At 42.2% G+C, this 22,161-nt stretch overlaps 1 protein-coding gene across 5 annotated transcripts in view; it reads left to right on the forward strand.

The window, feature by feature from the left end:
* The first annotated feature begins 5,318 nt into the window (after positions 1-5,318).
* LOC129708397 (transient receptor potential cation channel subfamily V member 5-like) overlaps positions 5,319-22,161 on the forward strand; it is a 48,798-nt gene continuing 31,955 nt past the window's right edge. For 2 of the 5 annotated variants that reach the window (XM_055654109.1, XM_055654113.1), the window contains exons 1-2: positions 9,619-9,885; positions 12,687-12,784. In XM_055654109.1, coding sequence (XP_055510084.1) covers positions 9,716-9,885; positions 12,687-12,784 — 268 coding nt within the window. In that variant the 5' untranslated portion in view covers positions 9,619-9,715. Of the gene's footprint in view, positions 5,980-9,618; positions 9,886-12,686; positions 12,785-22,161 lie in introns of those variants that run through there. The other 3 variants (XM_055654112.1, XM_055654114.1, XM_055654111.1) reach the window with 3 other exon arrangements.

Consider the following 22,161-nt stretch of genomic DNA (forward strand, 5'->3'; position numbering starts at 1 on the left):
CTGGCCATCCAATGCCAGGCAGAAGAGGGCTCTGCCCGAGCCGGCTGCCTGCCCCTTTTCCGGGGTTACGTCCACGTCCAGGTGGGGTTAGAAAGGGACTACACCCTGTCCGCGGGCACCCTGGGGGATTTCCGGGACCGCTGGGCACCGCAGGGGGTTGAATTAATCCTCAATAAGGATTGTAATATATTTGTATAGTAGTTTATTTAGGATATTTGTTTGTATTGCATTATGGTGGAGGGTTCTGGTTTGTTTTATTGTTTTGTAAATATTATTTTAAATAATTGAATACATTTTAAAATAAAAAAACAAAAAAAACCCACTGCATTCATGAAGATAGAATTTTAATGTGGAGCATGTGACATGTTGGGCTGTGGAATTGCCAGCACTGCTGGATTTCTGCGAGTGCAGCCAGCCACGGGTGCTCATAAAACTCTTGGTAATAACATGGAATTTTTCATCAACAGGAAAGGGTGTTGCAGCTTGTTGTGGAACCTGAGGAGAATTTCCCCATGCCATGCATCCATAAAGTACACTTACCCCCTTCATTCTGAAGGAGCGCATAAGGCTGGGCATTTTCAGTGTTTGTCTCTGCCCAGGGGGATGGATTATGACGATAAGGGCTGCCCTCCACTTTTCCAGCTATTCGTATAGTCATATGACCTCTGCTTAAGCAGCTGTCTACAGACACAGTGAGAACAACGCAAGTTTAGGCACTAGTGGAAATCATGATTGATCTCCCCACAAATGTTCATGCTTGTATTAGACCAGGGATACCCAATTATGCACACAAAGCAGATGTGGAGACTCCATACTCATGTGCTGCCTGTTGAACTATCCTAAAAAGAGCAGCCAATGCCCAAGGAAAAGAGGCAGAGGCACAGAGCCCATGGCCCCTGAGGCAGTGCCAGGATAGCAGCTGAAGAAATCATAGAGGAGGTTACTGGAGGATATCTCTATTCAGCATTCATGACTCTGTTCCAGCTGATGGGAGGAGGAAAGCCTTGTTGGCAGCAGCTAGGAGAAAGGCGAAAGCAGCTTCAAATTCCTGGGCATTTGCATCTTGGATGACCTATCCAGGGATCGGCACCTGGATGTCATCACAAACAAGGTACACCCGCACCTTTGCCCTCTTAAAAGATTCAGTATGTCACCGAATATTCTAAAAAAATTATATAGACTTTAGTTTAGAGATGCAGCTGGAAAACAAGCCCTTCGGTCCTCTGAGTCCACGACGATCGTTGGTAGACAAAAATGCTGGAGAAACTCAGCGGGTGAGGCAGCCTATAAGGAGCGAACGAACTAGGCAACTTTTTAGGTCGAGACCCTTCTTCAGACTGAGGGGGGGGGGGGGGGGGGGGGGGGGGAAGAATAAAAGGAGGCAGCGGAGACAGTGGGCTGAGGGAGAGCTGAGAAGGGGAGGGGAAAGCAGGGACTACCTGAAATTAGAAAAGTCAATGTTCATACCGCTGGGGTGTAAACTGCCCAAGTGAAATAGGAGATGCTGCTCCTCCAATTTACAGTGGTCCTCATTCTGGCCCTGGAGGAGGCCCAGGACAGAAAGGTCAGATTCAGAATGGAGGGGGAGTTGAAGTGCTGAGCCAACGGGAGATCAGGTAGGTTATTGCGAACTGAGCGGAAGTGTTGGGCGAGGCGATCGCCAAGCCTACGATTGGTCTCACCGATGTAGAGTAGCTGACATCTAGAGCAGCGGATGCAATAGATGAGGTTGGAGGAGGTGCAGGTGAACCTCTGCCGCACCTGGAAAGACTGCTTGGGCCCTTGAATGGAGTCAAGGGGGGGGGGGGGGTGGAGGTAAAGCGACAAGTGTAGCATTTCCCGCGGTTACAAGGAAAAGTGCCAGGAGAGGGGGTGGTTTGGGTGGGAAGGGACAAATTAACCAGGGAGTTACGGAGGGAGCACTCTCTGCGGAAAGCAGACAGGGGAGGAGATGGGAAGATGTGGCCAGTGGTGGGATCCGTTGGAGGTGGCGAAAATGTCCGAGGATTATTTGTTGCATGTGACGGCTGGTAGGGTGAGGACAAGGGGAACTCTACCCTTGTTACGAGTAGGGGGATGGGGAGTGAGAGCAAAGTTACGGGGTATAGAAGAGACCCTGGTTAGAGCCTCATCTATAGTAGAAGGGGGAACCCCCGTTCCCTGAAGAATGAGGACATCTCCGATGCCCTGGTGTGGAACACCTCATCCTGGGTGCAAGTGCAGCGTAGACAGAGGAATTAGGAGTAGGGGATGGAGTCTTTACAGGAAGCAGGGCGGGAAGAAGTGTAGTCCAGATAGCCATGGGAGTCAGTGGGTTTATAATGGATGTCGGTCAGTAGTCTATCACCTGCGATGGAGATAGTGAGGTCTAGAAATGGTAGGGAAATGTCAGAAATGGTCCAGGTGTATTTGAGTGCAGGATGGAAGTTATTGGTGAAACGGATGAAGTCAGTGAGTTGTGTGTGGATGCAAGAGGTAGCACCAATGCAGTTGTCAATGTAGCGGAGGTAGAGTTTGGGTATGGGGCCCTGGCACGCCTGCCTGTGTCTTTGTAGGGCACATCGAACAATCTTTGTTCGAAGCGTACCATGGCCCTCTCCCTGAACTCTACATCGACGACTGCATTGATGCTACCTCCTCCACCCACACACAACTCAATTGCCCTAACTTCCTCTACTGCATTCTGCGCTCCCAACCTGTCCTTCTTTAATTGGTAAACCAAGCGCATACTAGGTGACCATTTTGCCGAAAATTTGCACTTGGTTCACCAGGGTCTGCCAGAATGAGGCTACACACAAACTGGCAGAACATATTCCACTCAGCCCAATGGAATGCACATTGAATTCTCCAATTTCAGGTAAAGAATGCCCCACTTTTGCTCCCCCCATTTCTCCCCCCTTTCTTCCCCCTGCTTCAGCTGGATGTGCACCCATTTCTTCCTTTCGCCTTCCTCCTGTCCCCTTCCACCTGTATGCCTTCCTTTGTCTTCGAACTTCGTCCATCTTCTATCCTTATCTTCATATCTCACACTGGCCTCTGTCCAGCCATCTGCCAATCAACCCCATCCCCTCTTACATGAATACACTCATCTTTTGCCAGGCTTTGGTCCTGCCCCCACCTCTTTTCCAAATCTCTACCCTCTACTACAATCAGTCTGGAGAAGGGTCTCGATTCATGTTCTCCAGATATGCTGCCTAATCCGCTGAGATACCCCTGCACTTTAGGTCTTTCAGAGTGCTGATTTTTATGTTAGTTTTTGCAGATAATAGACTCATTCTGATATTGGTTGGGCCTATGCTTTGTACAGTACAAGGGATAACTAGGACTGGATTTTCACAAATGTAAGGAAGGTTTTCTATCTACTTTTCCAATTGTGCTGCAATTCTGACCCATGTCCATGGGGGACTTGGGCAGGTGGTCAGCAGGACTTTGACAGGATCAGTAGGCAGTTGGCATGGTTGCTGCCACCAACCAGAGGCCTAAAGGTCAGCAGGACAGCAGCAGCGACCCTGGAAGAACGTGCAAGGTAAGAGAGCTCCACACTGGTAATGTGAAACTCCATTTTTAAACTTCATGATGAATCATGGGTCAGATGAGGGATCATTGACATGAAACATTACATTGCTTTTTTTTTCTCTCCCCCTTTCTTTCTTTTTCTTCAGCTCCTATAAGTCAAAAGACAATTACTGGGATCTTTGTTCCTCTATTTCTTGGACATTACCAATTTTAATTACTTTATTAATGGATGTACTTTAAAATAATGAGGCCCTGAATTGGAATTCGTTTTAAGACCCCTTGATCTCTCCTAGCCTTTAAGATTTCTCTTAAAACCTATCTTTGACTGAGCTTTTAATCATCAATCCTATTGGGCTAAAGTGGATTTGTCTCATGGCAATGTTTTGGTGAGGTGCTCATGGTAGGTCAGCTAGCCCCTGACTTCCTCATTTGCAGATGACAACACAGAAGGAGGAACACATCAGTATATCTGACCCCTTGTTCTGCTGATAGGCACAGGCTCAAGTACAATTTTAATTAATATTGTTTTTAATTAATCACCATTGGTTACATGTGTTTTAAAATAAGTTTGATATTTTTCAATAATGCAAATTATTTTTTACATTAATTAACTCTGTTTCAATTGTATTAAATGTCTCTGATTAGAGATGTTAAGGTTTAGGGTGCTTATTGTCACATATACCGAGGTACAGTGAAAAACTTTGTTTTGCATGCTAGTCAAGGAGATCAGATGTACCATAGGGCAAAACAATCAGTTCAAACTCTTGTAATATATAGAGCAAAGGGAAAGGTACAGAGTGTAGACTATAGTTCTCAGCTTTGTAGTGCATCACTTCCTTATACTAAATCCAATGTCGTCAAGTGGGTAAAGGTGAATTGAACAGTACCCTAGCTTATAGATGGACCATACAGAAGCCTGATAGTCGAGGGGAAAACACTGTTCCTTAATATGGTGATGCGCGCTTTCAAGTTTCTGTACCGTCTACTATTCCCAAACCAAGCTGTGATGCAACATGACAATATGCTTTCTACGATGCATCTGTAGAAGTTTGTAAGAGTCACTGGAGACATGCCGCATTTCCTCAGTCTTCTCAGGAAAAGGCTTTGAGAACAGGTTCCATCACCTGAGGTCCAGACAACTTTGTAAAGTTTGATATGTTCAAAATCCTATGGGATTTTTCACTGCTTTATAAATGCACTGTAGACAAAATGCTGAATTAAAGCAGCGGGTCAGGCAGCATCTTTGGAGAAAGGGTGACGTCTAGGTCGAGACCTTTCATCAGAATGCACTGTTATTGTTTGCTGATCTGAGCCAAGATAACAGTTGTTGGTTGTAATGAACATGCTAATCCTGTGGGACGCGTGGATGTGGTTTGGTGGTGTTGCGGTAACTGAATCAGGCTCAATTAACCTTGGACTAGTGAATGCAGAGAAGATATTCAGGCAGGTATTGGGGTTGCTGGTGGCTGGGAAACTCTGTGCAGTAAGATTTGCTACCTTCAAGAGAGAGCATTGGAATAGAGGAGGAAGGGTAAGGAAACGTGTAATCCAGATCAGTGGGATTACACACCATGAATATACAGCACAGAATGGTCCGTGCTGGAAGTTATACTGCATCTTGCCGCATCAAATCTTGTTTTACTAACCTAGATCAATGTATCTATGAGTATTATTTACCACAATTATTCCAGGTAATAACAAGTTCCGCGGGTATGGAAACACTGCACAGTATGATATAATCAGTGGAACTGATTGTTTGTATTTGTTGTTGGGAAGCTTGTCATCTCCTGATGTGAGATCTAGACCTGGCCCTCATTCCCTTGCCGACTAATCACTCTGCACCATAAGCGTTTGCCAAACGTTAAAAGAAAATTCTCCTGCTGACTTGACTACGCCCTCGGTAGGAGTGACCATTGCCGGTCAGGTGTTGTGTCACCAACCTCTTTAATGTCTTCTTAAAGGGGCAGTGTAGACCTGTCTTCAAACAAGCAAGAAATAAAGAGAGATGTCCCCACATCTCGGACCATGGAGCTATCCCTTGCCTCCACTCGGCAATGAACTTCATTCTGCATGCGACAAGTTTCATTGTTCTTTGTTCTATTCGCTGCTCAGTGGACAGAAGGGGGTTAAACCATGAAGTCAACACAATACAGGTCATAAACTGTGTGGATGTGGGCCCTGAACAGGTGAAGGCTCACGGCAAATTCTTGCCCACTTCAAGGGCATTGATAACTTCGAGGGACTGTTTGGGAATAGTGAGAGCATTTACTTCAGGATCCTGACATTTTTTCTTGGCTATAGAAAAAAAAGAGCTGGAGGCAACAGATGAAAGATGGTGGGATTTCTGACGGGAAGCGGGAGATGGTCTGTCTCCGACTGTATCAACAAGCTAATGTTGAAACTCCAGCCAAGGATCGCGTGGGAGGAGACAGTCAGCAAACTTCACATGTTGCAGGAGAAGAGGTGAGAGGTAGATGCCGTCCTTCCTTGAACAGGAGAGAGGGACTGAAATCTTCCGAAATCTGCACTTCCAGTTGCTGTTAGAAACGAGGCAGGGGGCAGACACCGAGTCTGATTAAACCTGCGATGATTAAAAATAGTCAGTGGCCGAGCTCGTGTATGATAAGTAGCTATTGGGTCATACTTTTGGATTCTACACCAGCAGTTTGTTTCCTTGCATTCACAGCAGGTGTCCTTCCGAGCATATTTCCCTTTCCCTAAATTGAGAGTCCTTGGTTGAAATGACGGCTTGAAGTCCCGAGGAGGCGAATGCTGATAATCCAGCTGAGGTTGAAGTGGGGACAGGTACGAGAGGGATTGCCAAACTATGTGACTGCCAAAGTCAGTGAAAAGATATTTCTGATACGTGTATTTAAGGACTTGCTGCATGAAATTGTGCAACAGGATAGATATGTAACTGGGAGCTTTGTAACTTGGACAAGTGTAATGACAGAGTAACGTATTGTAACTAGAGGTTTTGTAACGAATAGTAGTTTAACACGAGGCTACGTGAAACAGGGATGTAGTATGTTGACAATGATGGGTATGTAATTTGATATTAAACAATGGGAAGTTTTAACGAGATAGTGTATTATTGGAGATTGTTTGAGTAAGGTTTTATAACAGGGGGCATCTAACATAACTGTGAATGTGTGTGTCATAGAATCACACAGAATGGAAACAGGCCTCTTAGGCCCAACTTGTCCACACCCACCAAGATACCCTCTCCTAGCTAGTCCCATTTTCCCTTCCTGGCCTGTCTTCCACAAAATCTTTTCTATCTATGCATCTGTCCAAAAGTATTTTAATTGGTGTTATTTTACCTGCCTCAACCACTACATCTAGCACCTTGTTCCATATACCCAGCATTCTCTGTGTGGAAATGTTGTCCCTCAGGCTCTTATTAAATCTTTCCCCTCTCACCTTAAACCTATGCGCTTTAATTTATGTTTATACTCCCCTGGGGAAAAAGGCTCCACATTCACACTATCTATTCCCCTCATTATTTTATGCACCTCTGTAAGATTGCCCCACAGCCTCCTGCGCTCCAAGGAAGAAAGTCCTAGCCTGCTTACGCTGTCCTGATAGCTCAGACCCTCAAGTCCTCACAACATCCTCTGAAATCACTGCACTCTTTCCATCATAATGGCATCTGTTCAACAGCAGGTGACCAAAATGTAACACAATACTCCAAGTGCAACCTCACCAACACCTTGTTTAACTGCAATGTAACATCTCAACGATAAGGATAGCTAAGAGCAATGGAGTTGCATGAGATTGCAGATGCTGGTATCTTGAGCAAAATTTAAAGTGCCGGAGGAACTCAGTAGGTCAGCAGAGGGAATGAACAGATGACATTTTGGATCATAACCCTTGTTTCGGCTGATGGAATTGGGGATGTAGGATGGGGTCAAATGATAGTTGGACATATGTGAAGCGGTGATGATTGGCAAATTAAGATCGGTGGTGGTGGTCAATTGGTGGTGATTGCCCTCATGACAAAATATTTGAAATGCAGGTTTGCCAACATCGTATTTCAAATAAGATCTTAAAATGCTGAAAATACTCTGCAGATCCAGCATGATCTGTGGAAAGGGAAAGAGAAATACGACGTTCAGTTTGAGACCGTTCATCGTGGATTCATGCATGGATTCATCATGTGTGGATTCATCTGTGAAACGTCAGTGTCTCTAACAACCTAGAGCCAAACTGCTGAGAGCAAAAAATGGGGGAGAGCTTAACAAGGATAGAGAGGTAATCAATATCTGCTGGAAGGAGCACCCCAAAGATTTCCTCAATAAAGACTGTGACAGCCCCACTTCATACTGTCCGTCATAACATTGGCGCTTCCACATTTCAGCAACTGATTTTAAAGGTGAAACTTTGGGGCTATTTGCATATTTATTGCAATTGCAATTGCTAATTGCATATTTACATGGTAAATGGTAGGGAATTGAAGAATACAGTTGAACAGAGGGATTTGGGAATAACCGTGCATAGTTCCTTGAAGGTGGAATCTCATATAGATAGGGTGGTAAAGAAAGCTTTTGGTATGCTAGCCTTTATAAATCAGAGCATTGAGTATAGAAGCTGGGATGTAATGTTAAAATTGTACAAGGCATTGGTGAGACCAAATCTGGAGTATGGTGTACAATTTTGGTCGCCCAATTATAGGAAGGATGTCAACAAAATAGAGAGAGTACAGAGGAGATTTACTAGAATGTTGCCTGGGTTTCAACAACTAAGTTACAGAGGTAGGTTGAATAAGTTAGGTCTTTATTCTCTGGAGCGCAGAAGGTTAAGGGGGGCTTGATAGCGGTCTTTAAAATGATGAGAGGGATAGACAGAGTTGATGTGGACAAGCTTTTCCCTTTGAGAATAGGGAAGATTCAAACAAGAGGACATGACTTCAGAATTAAGGGACAGAAGTTTAGGGGTAACATGAGGGGGATCTTCTTTACTCAGAGAGTGGTAGCGGTGTGGAATGAGCTTCCAGTGGAAGTGGTGTCGGCAGGTTCATTGGTATCATTTAAAAATAAATTGGATAGGCATATGGATGAGAAGGGAATGGAGGGTTATGGTACGAGTGCAGGCAGGTGGGACTAAGGGAAAAAAGTTGTTCGGCACGGACTTGTAGGGCCGAGATGGCCTGTTTCCGTGCTGTAATTGTTATATGGTTATATTTAAAATTAAATTATTTTCATGGATCCCAAATTAATTATAACCTTTCACATTGATACACCAGACTTTCTTGTGTCATTAAGCTAGAAAGGGTTTGGAAAAGATTAACGAGGATGTTAATGGGACTGGATGGCTTGAGTTGCCAGAAGAGACTGCATAGTTTGGGGCTTTATTCCCTGGAGCATAGGAGGCTGAGGGAAATGCTTGTAAAATCATGGGGAGTGAAGATAAGGTCACAGTCTTTCCCCCAGGATAGGTGAGTCCAAATCAAGAGGGTGTGAATTTAATTAAGGAGCGAACACTATTAATGGGACCTGTGGGGCAACTTTTTCAATCAGAGGGTGGTGTGTGTATATGGAACGAGTTGTCAGAGGAAGCTGCGGTGGCAGGTGCAATTACAAATTTATATAAACATTTGGACGGGTATATGGATAGAAAAGATTTGGAGGGATTATGGGTCAAATGTAGGCTAATGGGACTAGCTCAGAGAGACAATGAATGGGTTGTGCTGAAAGGACTGTATGACTCTATCGACTCTACTAATTCAATAGACAGGGAGGCCATTTGGCCCATTTTATCCATACCGGCTCTCAGGAGAGCAAATCCATCAATCGCATTCTCCCTCATCTAATTTCCCCCAACCCCTGCAAATTCTTCTCTGTCCCTTCATTACCTTTGCCACGTATATACAGCCGCACCAACAGTCTGTCTCGTCTTTTTCTTCTTTTGCTGTTGGTCTGTGTTTACTTGTATGTTTTTAGTGTACTTTTCGTTTTTGTATTATGCGGGGGGGGGGGGAACCTTGTTTATCTCTTTCCTCGAGGGAAATCGTTTCATTGTATCTCCGTCTGCACTGCGGCTTTAACATTGTGGAGCTGGTGGTCCCTTTGTTAGGGATGGACTGCGGGAGCTCTTAAAACTGCAGGAGCTTCGACTGCCCCGATCACGGGAGCTTCAATCGCCCCGATGCGGGAGCTTTGATTGCCCCATCTGCGGAAGTTTAGATTGTCCCGACCGCATGAGAAAGCAGTTATTTGCCTTCCATCACAGTGGGGAAAGTGAGGTCGCCGAAAAAACAAGATGGACATTGCTGCCTGTACTGGTGAGGACTCGGAGGGAGTGCCGTGAATGCAGTGATTTCTGTGTTTTGCGGGGACATGGCTCCATGAGGACATCCTGGAGTCTAGTGTGAGTGTGAACGACTTTCTGACTGTTCGGGGCGGACAGGGACTGCAGCGAGAGTGACAGTGGTCGGTACAACTCTGGTCACATCAAGGTGAAGGAGTGTATGTGTGGCCCGGTCATTGAATTGATGGCTGTGGGTCTCCGCTAATGCTGTGTGCCCTAGGGTTATGCCAGTTGTGGTGGCTGTTTAAGTCTATGTTTAATTTTTATGTGGTTATGTATCTTGTTGCTTTTTTGTATGACTGTTGGCAAATCAAATTCCTTGTACGTTTACATACTTGGCAAATAAATTAATTACAATTACAATATGTGGGATAATTTACAGCAGCCAATTCACCTACCAGCACGTTTTTGGTATGTGAGAGGAAACTGGAGCATCCAGAGTAAACCCACACCATCACAGAGGGTGCATGCAAACTCCACCAAGACAACACTCGACGTCAGGATTGAATCCTGATCCTGAGTTGTGAGTTAGCAGCAACACCTGCTGCATCACAAAGAAAGACTTGCAATTAAAACCCCTGTCTCACAGTGCGAGTCCACCCACGAGTGATCCAGAGTTTAAAACAAATCAAACTCGTGGTAATCACGTAGAATTAACGTAGCGGGAACGTCAAGAATTTTGGAAACGTCATCCCGTCACCCATTCCTTCTCTCCAGAGATGCTGCCTGTCTAGCTGAGTTAAAGAGTGCCCACGGTAGACTCACGTGTCACTACGGTAAACTCACGGGCTACTACGTTCTTACAACGAGTTTAAAAGTTTAAAATTTTTACTTTTTACAACGAGTAAATTTTTACAACGAGTAAATTTGACTTGTGGAAATCTTTCATCATGTTGAAAGATTTTCACGAGTTAACAAGTTTCCCGAGTACCTGCCGTTAGTGTTATGAGTCGCTAAGTTACGTCCACGAGCTCCGACGTTCCCGCTTCGTTAATTCTATGTGATTACCACGAGTTTGATATGTTTTAAAATCGGGATCACTCGTGGATGGACTCGCACCGTGAGACAGGGCCATTAACGTTCCAACTTTCATTTAACTTTAGGTTGGTCAAAATAAAGGGAAGCTTTGATAAAATAGAAAGAAACAGTTTATTTTGATAGTAAGTCTGGTAGGAATGGATTTATTATAATTAGAAAGGGGCAGATGGTATATTTAGATTTGTAGTCGTACTGTGTAGAAACAGGCCCTTCAGCACAACTTGTCAGGGGTTAAGGGGGCAAAGGCAGGAGAACGGGGTTGAAAGGTAAAGATAGATCAGCCATGATTGAATGGTGAATAACGATGGGCCGACTGGCTTAATCCTGCCTCTAGAACTTATGAACTTGCCCACACTGACCAACTATTTACACTAGTCTCACTTGCCTGTGTTTGGCCCATGGACTTGTAAACCTATCTTATCCATGTACCTGTCCAAATGTCTTTTAAATAGTGTGATCCGCCTCAACTACCTCCTTTGGCAACTTGTTCCATACACCCACTACCCTTTCTGTAAAAAAAGTTACCCATTGGGTATCAAGGGTTATGGGGCGAAGGCAGGAGAATGGGGTTGAGAGGGAATGATAGATCAGCCATGATTGAATGACGGAATTGACTTTATGGGCCAAATGGCCTAATTCTGATCCTATAACATGGGGTCCTGTAAAATATTCAATTTCCTCCTTGTAGGTTCTCATCCAAATCATTGATATAGATGACAAAACAACAATGGGCCCAGCACTGAACCCTGAGACATACCACTGCTCATTGGCCTTCAGTCCGAAAAACAATAATCAACCATCATATCTCAAAGAATCCTCTCCAATAGTTTCCCTACCACTGATGTGAGGCTCAACCAGCCTATAGTTCCCTGGATTCTCTCAACTTTCTTTCTTAAACAAAGGAACAACATTTATAGAAGATGGTCAATAATTATTGAACAAAATAAAAATAGGTTGGAATGTGGTTAATATACTTTTGCAGGCTACAAATTAGTTGATGGACACGGTGGGAGTAAATGATGCTGTAACTAGTTGGAACTAAGTATGACATGTCCTAGTTTCCTTATGATGCCAAGGCAGTGTGAGTGCGAGGAGGAAACAGGAAGTCTTCAAGAGGATGCAGTGAATTGGTCAGGACAATGCGGAGAAATATGAAGTCATTCAATTTTGTATGAAAAGCAGAATATTATTTTAAGCAACGAGATGTTGAAAAGTGTCGGGTGTTCCGAGAGACCTGCGGGCTCTGTACAGAATCGCTGAAAGTAAGCTTCTGTGTACTTGAGGCAGTTCAGAAGAAAGAGTAGAAATATTTTACATATTACCGCAATTGTAGAGGGCTTTCACCATAGCAAGTGTGGTGAGACGACACTTGGTACACTGTGTACATATCTAGTCTCCAATACCCAAGGCAGGATATACCTGCATTTGAAGGATCAACAGATTGATTTTTAAGATGTCAAACATGTTATAGGTGGATAGATTAAGCAGTTTGGGTCACTGCTGTTGGCAGGAATGTATACCAAGGGTCACAGACTTGAAATAAGGGGCCAGCCATTCAGGATTAAGATGAGAAGAAATTTCTTCATCCAGAGGTTATTGTCTTTGGAATTTTCAACAGTTTATGGAGGCTTGGTCACAGAATGTATTCAAAGTAGAGATTGGGAGAATTTTTAGACATGTTTTGCACTAAAGGATTATTGGTAGGTGCAGGAAAGTAGCATTGAATGGTGGAGTCGGCATGAGGGATCAAATGGCATATTCCTGCCTCTATTTTTTGATGTTCCAAAGTCCTCACTATGCCATTTGCAATTCCTCCCCTCCAGGATCACTGAGACACCTCTGTTTTCGGCTGCAAGAGCAAATGATGTGAACGTCATCAAAAACCTCCTCGAGTCATCATCGGTGGACCCTTTTGAGAAAGGTGAAGTCCTGCTATTTATTGTGTAAATCAGAATAGCTTGGCATTTTTAACACTGTTCTAAGAATTCCTTCTATATCATTCCTTAGTATTTTACAAACGAGTCCCCTAATTTGAGGAAGGACATTATTGCTATTGAGGGAGTGCAGCGTAGGTTTACAAGGTTAATTCCCGGGATGGCGGGACTGTCATATGCTGAGGGAATGGAGCGGCTGGGCTTGTAAACTCCGGAGTTTAGAAGGATAAGAGGGGATCTTATTGAAACATATAAGATTATTAAGGGTTTGGACACGCTAGAGGCAGGAAACATGATCCTGATGTTGGGGGTGTCCAGAACCAGGGGCCACAGTTTACGAATAAGGGGTAAACCATTTAGAATGGAGACGATGAAACATTTTTTCACACAGAGAGTTGCGAGTCTGTGGCACTCTCTGCCTCGGAGGGTGGTGGAGGCTGGTTCTCTGGAAACTTTCAAGAGAGAGCTAGATAGGGCTCTTAAAGATAGCGGTCAGGAGATATGGGGAGAAGGCAGGAACGGGGATAATCAGCCATGATCACATTGAATGGTGGTGCTGGCTCAAAGGGCCGAATGACCTACTTCTGCATCTATGGATCTGCAAGATGGATTCAACAGTGGCTGAATGGGAGAAGCCAGAGGGTAATGGTGGATGGCTGTTTATCGGGTTGGAGGCAGGTGACTAGTGGGGTGCCTCAGGGATCTGTGTTGGGTCCTTTGTTGTTTGTCATGTACATCAATGATCTGGATGAAGGTGTGGTAAATTGGATTAGTAAGTATGCAGATGATACCAAGATGTGTTGTGGATAATGAAGAGGATTTCCAAAGTCTACAGAGTGATTTAGGCCATTTGGAAAAATGGGCTGACAGATGGCAGATGGAGTTTAATGCTGATAAATGTGAGGTGCTACACCTTGGCAGGACAAATCAAAATAGGACGTACATGGTAAATGGTAGGGAATTGAAGAATACAGTTGAACAGAGGGATCTGGGTATAACCGTGCATAGTTCCTTGAAGGTGGAATCTCATATAGATAGGGTGGTAAAGAAAGCTTTTGGTATGCTAGCCTTTATAAATCAGAGCATTTTATGATAGACCTACGGCAAGAATATTAACTAACAATACGCTATCTCCAAAATTTTACTTATCAAGGGGTAATAGGCAAGGGTGTGCCTTATCACCATTGCTATTTGCCCTTATGATAGAACCGCTGGCCGAAAGGATTAGAAATCACCCGAATATTCACGGATATAACAGCAAGGACTCAAATAATAAAATTTCATTATATGCTGATGATATCCTTTTATATATTACTAATACACAAACGAGTATACCCACCTTATTAACACTAATTGAGGAATTCGGCTCTTTTTCAGGATATAGAATAAATTGGAATAAAAGCGAAATTATGTCTTTAAAACCACAGGATTCGAGACACTTACTAAAATTCCCCTTCAAAATTGCAACAGAAAAATTCAAGTACCTGGGTATTCAAATTACGAGAAGACACAAATCATTATTTAGTGCCAATTTTATACCACTATTAAATAAACTGAATGATACGATTAAATTTTGGAAAACGCTTCCGCTCTCATTGATAGGTAGAATTAATGCTATAAAAATGACTTTCTTACCACAATTAATATATTTGTTTCAAGCGATCCCAATATATATTCCAAAATATTTTTTCAAAAAATTAGATTCCACTATCACTAATTTTATATGGGACTACAGAACACATAGAATTCAAAGAAAGCATTTGTGCAAATCTAAAGAAGTTGGGGGTTTATCATTACCTAACTTTATATATTACTACTGGGCAGTGCATATTAAGAACATAATATACTGGCTGGATAGTTCCACTCAGCAGTGGGAGTGGATAAGAATGGAGAAAGAGGAGTGCTATCCGCACGATATAGGAACGATCCTGCTCTCACCGATAAAATTGAATAGTATAATATATAAGAAGAACCCAATTATTCACAATATAATAAGAATTTGGAAACAAATAAAAGTATCCTTGAAATTAAATAATTTATCAGTACTAACCCCACTATTGAACAACCCCGCATTCAAACCTTCTCTCATCGACAACACATATCAACAATGGGATAGACTGGGGATTAGGAAAGTAGGGGATATGTATGAAGTGGGCAAACTGTTATCATTTCAACAATTAAAATTAAAATTTAAATTGAAGGATAATCAATATTTTAAATATATACAGGTATGTGACTTTATGAAGAAATATACACATAGATTTCAAACTATATTTTTAGATCCTTTAGAAGAAGCAATGAATATTAAGGCTGATTCACAAAAATTAATATCATACTTTTATAATAATATATTAAATAGAGAATCACCCTCAACAGAAGCATTAAGGGAAGATTGGGAACAAGAGCTAATGATAAAGATCTCGAAGGATAGGTGGGAAAAGTATTTGATGAATACACATAACTGTTCTATTAATGCAAGACATAATTTAATTCAATTCAAATTATTACATAGACTATATTATTCAAAAACGAGGTTGAATAAATTTTATCCAAACGTCTCTCCCAGATGCGATAAATGTTTGTTTCAAAACGCTAATATAACACATTCATTTGTAGGATGTACAAAGTTGAATAAATTTTGGAGTGATATATTTGATATATTTACAAAGATTTTCAAGTCAAGAATAGAACCCAAAACGGAATGGATTATATTTGGAATAATAGGAGAAGATACCAATTTAAATAAAGATCAAAATGTTTTTTTTAATTATGGGTTGGAAAGAAATTAATTGGAAAGAAATTGATACTTAAATTTTGGAAAAATACAACCACACCAACTGTTAAAATGTGGATTAGGAATATGATGGACATAGCACGCCTTGAAGAAATGAGACTCCGACTAATAGATAAATATGACCAATTCTTAAGGAGTTGGTCTCCTTTCATCGACTTTTTGGAATCATGTGATGCAGCGGTACCGTAAGGATTGCTGATTTCAGTTCATGACGCGGATAGATCTACATCTCCGAATACAGATTTGAAAAATTCTCTTTTAAGGGGCCTTCTCTTCTATTTCTACTTTCCATTTTCTCTCTTCCTTTTTTAAAATTTTTTATATACACACTTCACGTTTTTCTACTCTCTACCATCTATTTTTCCACTTTTTCCCCCTTCTATTGTTTTCTTTTTCTTGTCCTGCTTACTTCCTTCTTATAACATAAAACTAGAGGTTGTACATAGAATGGATTACGGTATTACATAGTTGGCACCTAAAATTAGGTTCCACTGTACTGTTTTGTGCTGTATTAACTTCTAATAAAATAAACAAATTTTTTTTAAAAAAAAATAAATAAATAAATAAAGCAGAGCATTGAGTATAGAAGCTGGGATGTAATGTTAAAATTGTACAAGGCATTGGTGAGACCAAATCTGGAGTATGGTGTACAATTTTGGTCGCCCAATTATAGGAAGGATGTCAACAAAATAGAGAGAGTACAGAGGAGATTTACTAGAATGTTGCCTGGGTTTCAACAACTAAGTTACAGAGATAGGTTGAATAAGTGAGGTCTTTATTCTCTGGAGCGCAGAAGGTTAAGGGGGGACTTGATAGAGGTCTTTAAAATGATGAGAGGGATAGATAGAGTTGATGTGGACAAGCTTTTCCTTTTGAGAATAGGGAAGATTCAAACAAGAGGACATGACTTCAGAATTAAGGGACAGAAGTTTAGTGGTAATATGAGGGGGAACTTCTTTACTCAGAGAGTGGTAGCGGTGTGGAATGAGCTTCCAGTGGAAGTGGTGGAGGCAGGTTCATTGGTATCATTTAAAAATAAATTGGATAGGCATATGGATGAGAAGGGAATGGAGGGTTATGGTATGAGTGCAGGCAGGTGGGACTAAGGGGAAAAAAAGTTGTTCGGCACGGACTTGGAGGGCCGAGATGGCCTGTTTCCGTGCTGTAATTGTTATATGGTTATATGGTTATTGTCTATTATCTATTGTCTAGAAGGCTCAGCAAATCAGTAGCTTGTTTAAAAGGAGTGGAAATGACATTGTCTGTGATTTGAAGGCTTATTTCCAATTTCACCATATTTTTAGGCAGGATAGCAGTAGAGTAAACCCTCGTTTTTACGGACCCCTTTGTAACAGATGTTGGATATAACGGGCAGATCCTTCGATGCCACCCCCAGCTTGTTAGTCATGGCACACCATCAACCACGCTGTAATACTAATAGAATATTAATCCCATTTTTAAATTTCTTGTTGCTGTTCTGAATGGAGGAGTGGTAAATAGATGGAGATAAATAACGAAAAAGGAAGGATAGAAGAAAGCAGGGGATATGGGGAGAAGGCAGGAACAGGGTACTGATTGGGGATGATCAGCCATGATCACATGGAATGGTGGTGCTGGCTTGAAGGGCCTAATGGCCCACTCCTGCACCTATTGTCTATTGTCTAAAGTAATGTTTTAATTCTGATGCACAGTTGCTAAACAAATTATAGTGGAAATGGTCAGCCGGTTAGGCAGCTTCTGCAGAGGGAGAAAAAGAGTTATTGTTGCAGGTTCACCTTCCACTAGGAACGGCCAGTCTTGACTCAAAGTGGAAGGCCTGGCTATTTGAAATTGTTGAATTCACGGTTGTGTTCTTAGAGCTGTAAAATGCCCAGGTGGAAATTGAGATGTTGTTCCTTCGACTTACCTTGGAATTTGTTGGAACAGTGGGATAGACAGAGTTGATGCGGACAAGCTTTTCCCTTTGAGAATAGGGAAGATTCAAACAAGAGGACATAACTTCAGAATTAAGGGACAGACGTTTAGGGGTAACATGAGGGGGAACTTCTTTACTCGGAGAGTGGTAGCGGTGTGGAATGAGCTTCCAGTGGAAGTGGTGGAGGCAGGTTCGTTGGTATCCTTTAAAAATAAATTGGATAGGCATATGGATGAGAAGGGAATGGAGGGTTATGGTACGAGTGCAGGCAGGTGGGGCTAATGGAAAATAATTGTTCGGCATGGACTTGTAGGGCCGAGATGGCCTGTTTCCGTGCTGTAATTGTTATATGATTATACATGATTAGTGGAAGAAGCCAAAGAACGGTAGGCCATAAACTCAGGCCATTGTCGCAGACTGAACATGGATGCTTGCAAAATAATCACTCAATCTGTTTTTGATTCCGCCTATACAGTGGAGATTCAGGGAATGTAGTCAAATATTAAATTAATAACTTTTTTTCTGGCTACATGAAATTAAATTTGATCTCAATTAAGATCAACTGTGCTAGCAGTACAATGGCGCAGCAGTAGAGTTGCTGCCTTACAGCACCAGACACCTGGGTTTGATCCTGACTATGTGTGCTATCTATATGGAGTTTGTACATTCTCCCTGTGACCGTGGGATTTCTCCGGGTGCTCCGATTTCCTCCCACATACCAAAGATGTACAAGTTTGTAGGTTTAATGGCTTCTGTAAAATAGTAAATCGTCCCTAGTGTGTAAGATAATGCTAGTGTATAAGGTGATCACTGGTTGCAGCAGACTCTGTAGACTAAAGGGCTTGTTTTCACACTGTATCTAAAGTGTAAAGTGATGTTATAGAGATGTGTTTGCATCTTTCAGAGTATTTGATATTTTGAAAGGACAGATAAAATGGAAATGGGCAGTAGAAGAGTCTGCAATGTGCTGTTACCTCTCACAATAAGGAATGACATGATGTGGAGGTGAGGAATGAGCTTGGCCCAGAGGATCATGTGAGACTTTTACCTTCTAATGGACTCAGCAAGTCAATTTGGAGGATTAATTTAAAGAGTGCTCTCAGGAGAGTTTTCTGCAAAAATGCACAATGGAACCAATGAAGGATTATACCTCAGTTGACTTTATAGAACATATAACAGCACAATGTTTGTGCCGAACATGAGGTCAAGTTATACTGATCTAATCTGCGTGTACATGATCCATATCCCTCTATTCCCTGCACTTCCATGTGCCTATCTAAGAGCATCTTAAATGTCACAATCGTATCTGTCTCCAGGCGTACCAGGCGTACATCACTCTCTGTGTAAAAAACTTACTCCGCACATCTCCATTAAACTTTCCTCCTCTCACCTTATAGCTACGCCCTCTAGTGTTGGACAATTCCATGCTGGGATAAAGTTCTGACTGTTTTGTATATTGAGGCAGTTCCAATTAATAATTTCATAGTAAAGAATCCTGGGGGAGAAAATGTGATCACGATATAATGGCATTTTTAAACTTAATTTTGAAAGAGCCACTGATCTGTTGAAAATTGGAGTTGTGAATTAACATAAACAGGTTATGTAGGTATGCGGTTGCTTGGTTAAGGCTAATTAAGAAATTAACTCAAAAAGTTTGGCAATGGACAATCATTGGCAATTAAAAATAAGTTTTTCAAAATACTCATTTTACATTTCACTGAGAAATAAAACACTTCATGTTTTATTAAAAAAAATCTATTCATAACTTGGAAAGTTAAATATGATATTTGATTTTTATTTAAAAGGGCTTATAATGTTGCCAAGGTGAATCGTGAGTTTGAGATTTAGGAGAGTTTTAGCCAGTAACACCGAATAATCAACAGTAAACAAACCAAAGGCCCGAACTTTACAGCAATAAGAGGAAGAGGAAGCACTAGAGAAAATTAATCCATGCACCTGTAATTTAGGGTTTAGTTTACTTTAGTTTAGAGATACAGCAAAGAAACAGGCCCTTCGGCCCACCAAGTCCGTACCGTCCGAAGATCCCAGCACGTTAATACACACTAGGGACAATTTACACTTATATCAAGCCATTTAACCTACGAACCTTTACGTCTTTGGAATGTGGGAGGAAACCGAAGATCTCGGAGAAAACCCATGCAGGTCACGGGAAGAACGTACAAATTCCGTACAGACAGCACCCGTAATCGGGATCGAACCCAGGTCTCCGGCGCTGCATTCGCTATAAGGTAGCAACTCTGCCGCTCTGCCACCGTGACTGCCCTTTTTGCAGAAACAATGGATTACTGGCCATAATCTTACAAAATTCCCAGCAATCTGGAATAACTCCAGAAAATTAGATGGTAGTAAGTGTAATGCTATTCTTTAAGAAAGGAGAGACTGAAATAATAGTTTTTAAGATCAATTAGCCTGATGGCAGTTCATCTATGAAAAATTAAGATCTATCATTAACAGGGCTCTTAGAAAATAATAAATGTTAGCAGACTCATTTTGATTTTATGGAGGGAAATGTTGTTTGATATCTGACAATTTTTTGAGGATCTACTGAATGATGCTGCCGTTAATGCCAATGCCTATTTGGGTTAACAGCAATATAATCCTGGAATTCAGAAAAAACAATAAAAAAAACATTAGGATGGTTCACACCCTAATTCGCGTGCAAAATCTGTCAGGTTTGCAATGTCTACCGCGATCACAGCTGTCTTGCCATTCCATTGTGAAAGAATGGACGACTTGAGACTTAAACAGCCACACTCCATGACAGCAACAGAGCAGTCTTTGCTGTGTCTGACCACCAGTCCCACCACAATCCACTGTGTTCTTTGAATGGGCCCACACCACTGGATTTCCTACCTTGGAATAGATCTCTTGAAAAGCAGGATACCCACCCTTGTATCGAATGTGCAATGTTCTGTTGTGTGTTCCACAAGTAGCATAGTGCTTTCCAGCTTTGGTTGCAATCACTCATCACATTCACCTGTGAACAGAGCTCCTGAATTTATTTCTCATTGTTGTGCGCTGGCGTGAAAGACAGTACGAACAACGCAGCTTAAATACAGAAATTCTTGCACTAGGTGTACAAATGAACTTGCATTGTGAGTGGGACAATCTGGAGAAAGAGTCCTCCACTGTTCATCTTTTTTAGTGCATATTTTCTAACACCATTAAATTCTGACCCCACATAAACTTTCTGCCAAGTTTGCAACAGTGTCTGATGATTTTTAGAGAAATCAGTACAACACGAGCAGTGACCACTCAATGTAAACCAGTAACTTGAGTCAACCGCACATAGAAACCAGTAAATATGGTGAAGTTATTGGAATGGGTGAGGCAGCATCTCTGGAAGACATGGATAGGTGACGTTTTAGATTGTGATCCTTCATCCGATTTATTGTAGTACGGGGGACTAGAAGTTAGAAAAGAGGTGGGGGGGGGGGGGGGGGGGGCAAGAGAAAGCCAGGCAAGTGATAGGTGGATACAGACAAGGGGGGGGGTGAATGGCAGACGGGTGGACGAAGGTCTGAAATGAAAGACAAAAGGCTGTGAGATAAGAAAGATTGGGAAGGGTGTAAGATAAGATTGGGAAGGGAAAGTGTCTGTGAGTGAGCTTTTAGGAACCATCTTAACTTTAAGTTGGTTATGGATAAAGATAGCATCTAGTTAAAGTTCTGAAATGGGGTTGGCCAACTTTGATGGTCATAGACAGGATCTTGGTCAAGGTTGTTTGTGGGCAGAGGAACATGGGAAAGTGGGATGTCTTGAAAGCGTGATGACAAGAGTTCAAGGTATCCATGCACCTATCCATGTTAGAGTGAAGAAGTAGGCAGGTGTGCGTAAAGAAGATTGGATAAAGAGAGAAAACTATGCTCTGGTCATGAAAAAGGAGTCTTGAGGCAGGTATACGCAGCTGGGAGCAAGTGCAATACTGGAAACATAGACATAGACATAGAAACATAGAAAATAGGTGCAGGAGTATGCCATTCGGCCCTTCAAGCCTGCACCGCCATTCAATATGATCATGGCTGATCATCCAACTCGGTATCCTGTACCTGCCTTCTCTCCATACCGCCTGATCCCTTTAGCCACAAGGACCACATCTAACTCCCTCTTAAATATAGCCAATGAACTGGCCTCAACTACCTTCTGCGGCAGAGAATTCCAGAGATTCACCACTCTCTGTGTGAAAAAAGCTTTCCTCATCTCGGTCCTAAAAGATTTCCCCCTTGACCTTAAACTGTGACCCCTTGTTCTGGACTTCCCCAACATCGGGAACAATCTTCCTGCATCTAGCCTGTCCAACCCCTTAAGAATTTTGTAAGTTTCTATAAGATCCCCCCTCAATCTTCTAAATTCTAGCGAGTACAAACCGAGTCTATCCAGTCTTTCTTCATATGAAAGTCCTGACATCCCAGGAATCAATCTGGTGAACCTTTTCTGTACTCCCTCTATGGCAAGAATGTCTTTCCTCAGATTAGGAGACCAGCACTGTACACAATACTCCAGGTGTGGTCTCACCAAGACCCTGTACAACTGCAGTAGAACCTCCCTGCTCCTATACTCAAATCCTTTTGCTATGAATGCTAACATACCATTCGCCTTCTTCACTGCCTGCTGCACCTGCATGCCTACTTTTA

Source organism: Leucoraja erinacea, chromosome 23 (genome assembly GCF_028641065.1).
Source record: "Leucoraja erinacea ecotype New England chromosome 23, Leri_hhj_1, whole genome shotgun sequence".
NCBI lineage: Eukaryota > Metazoa > Chordata > Chondrichthyes > Rajiformes > Rajidae > Leucoraja > Leucoraja erinaceus.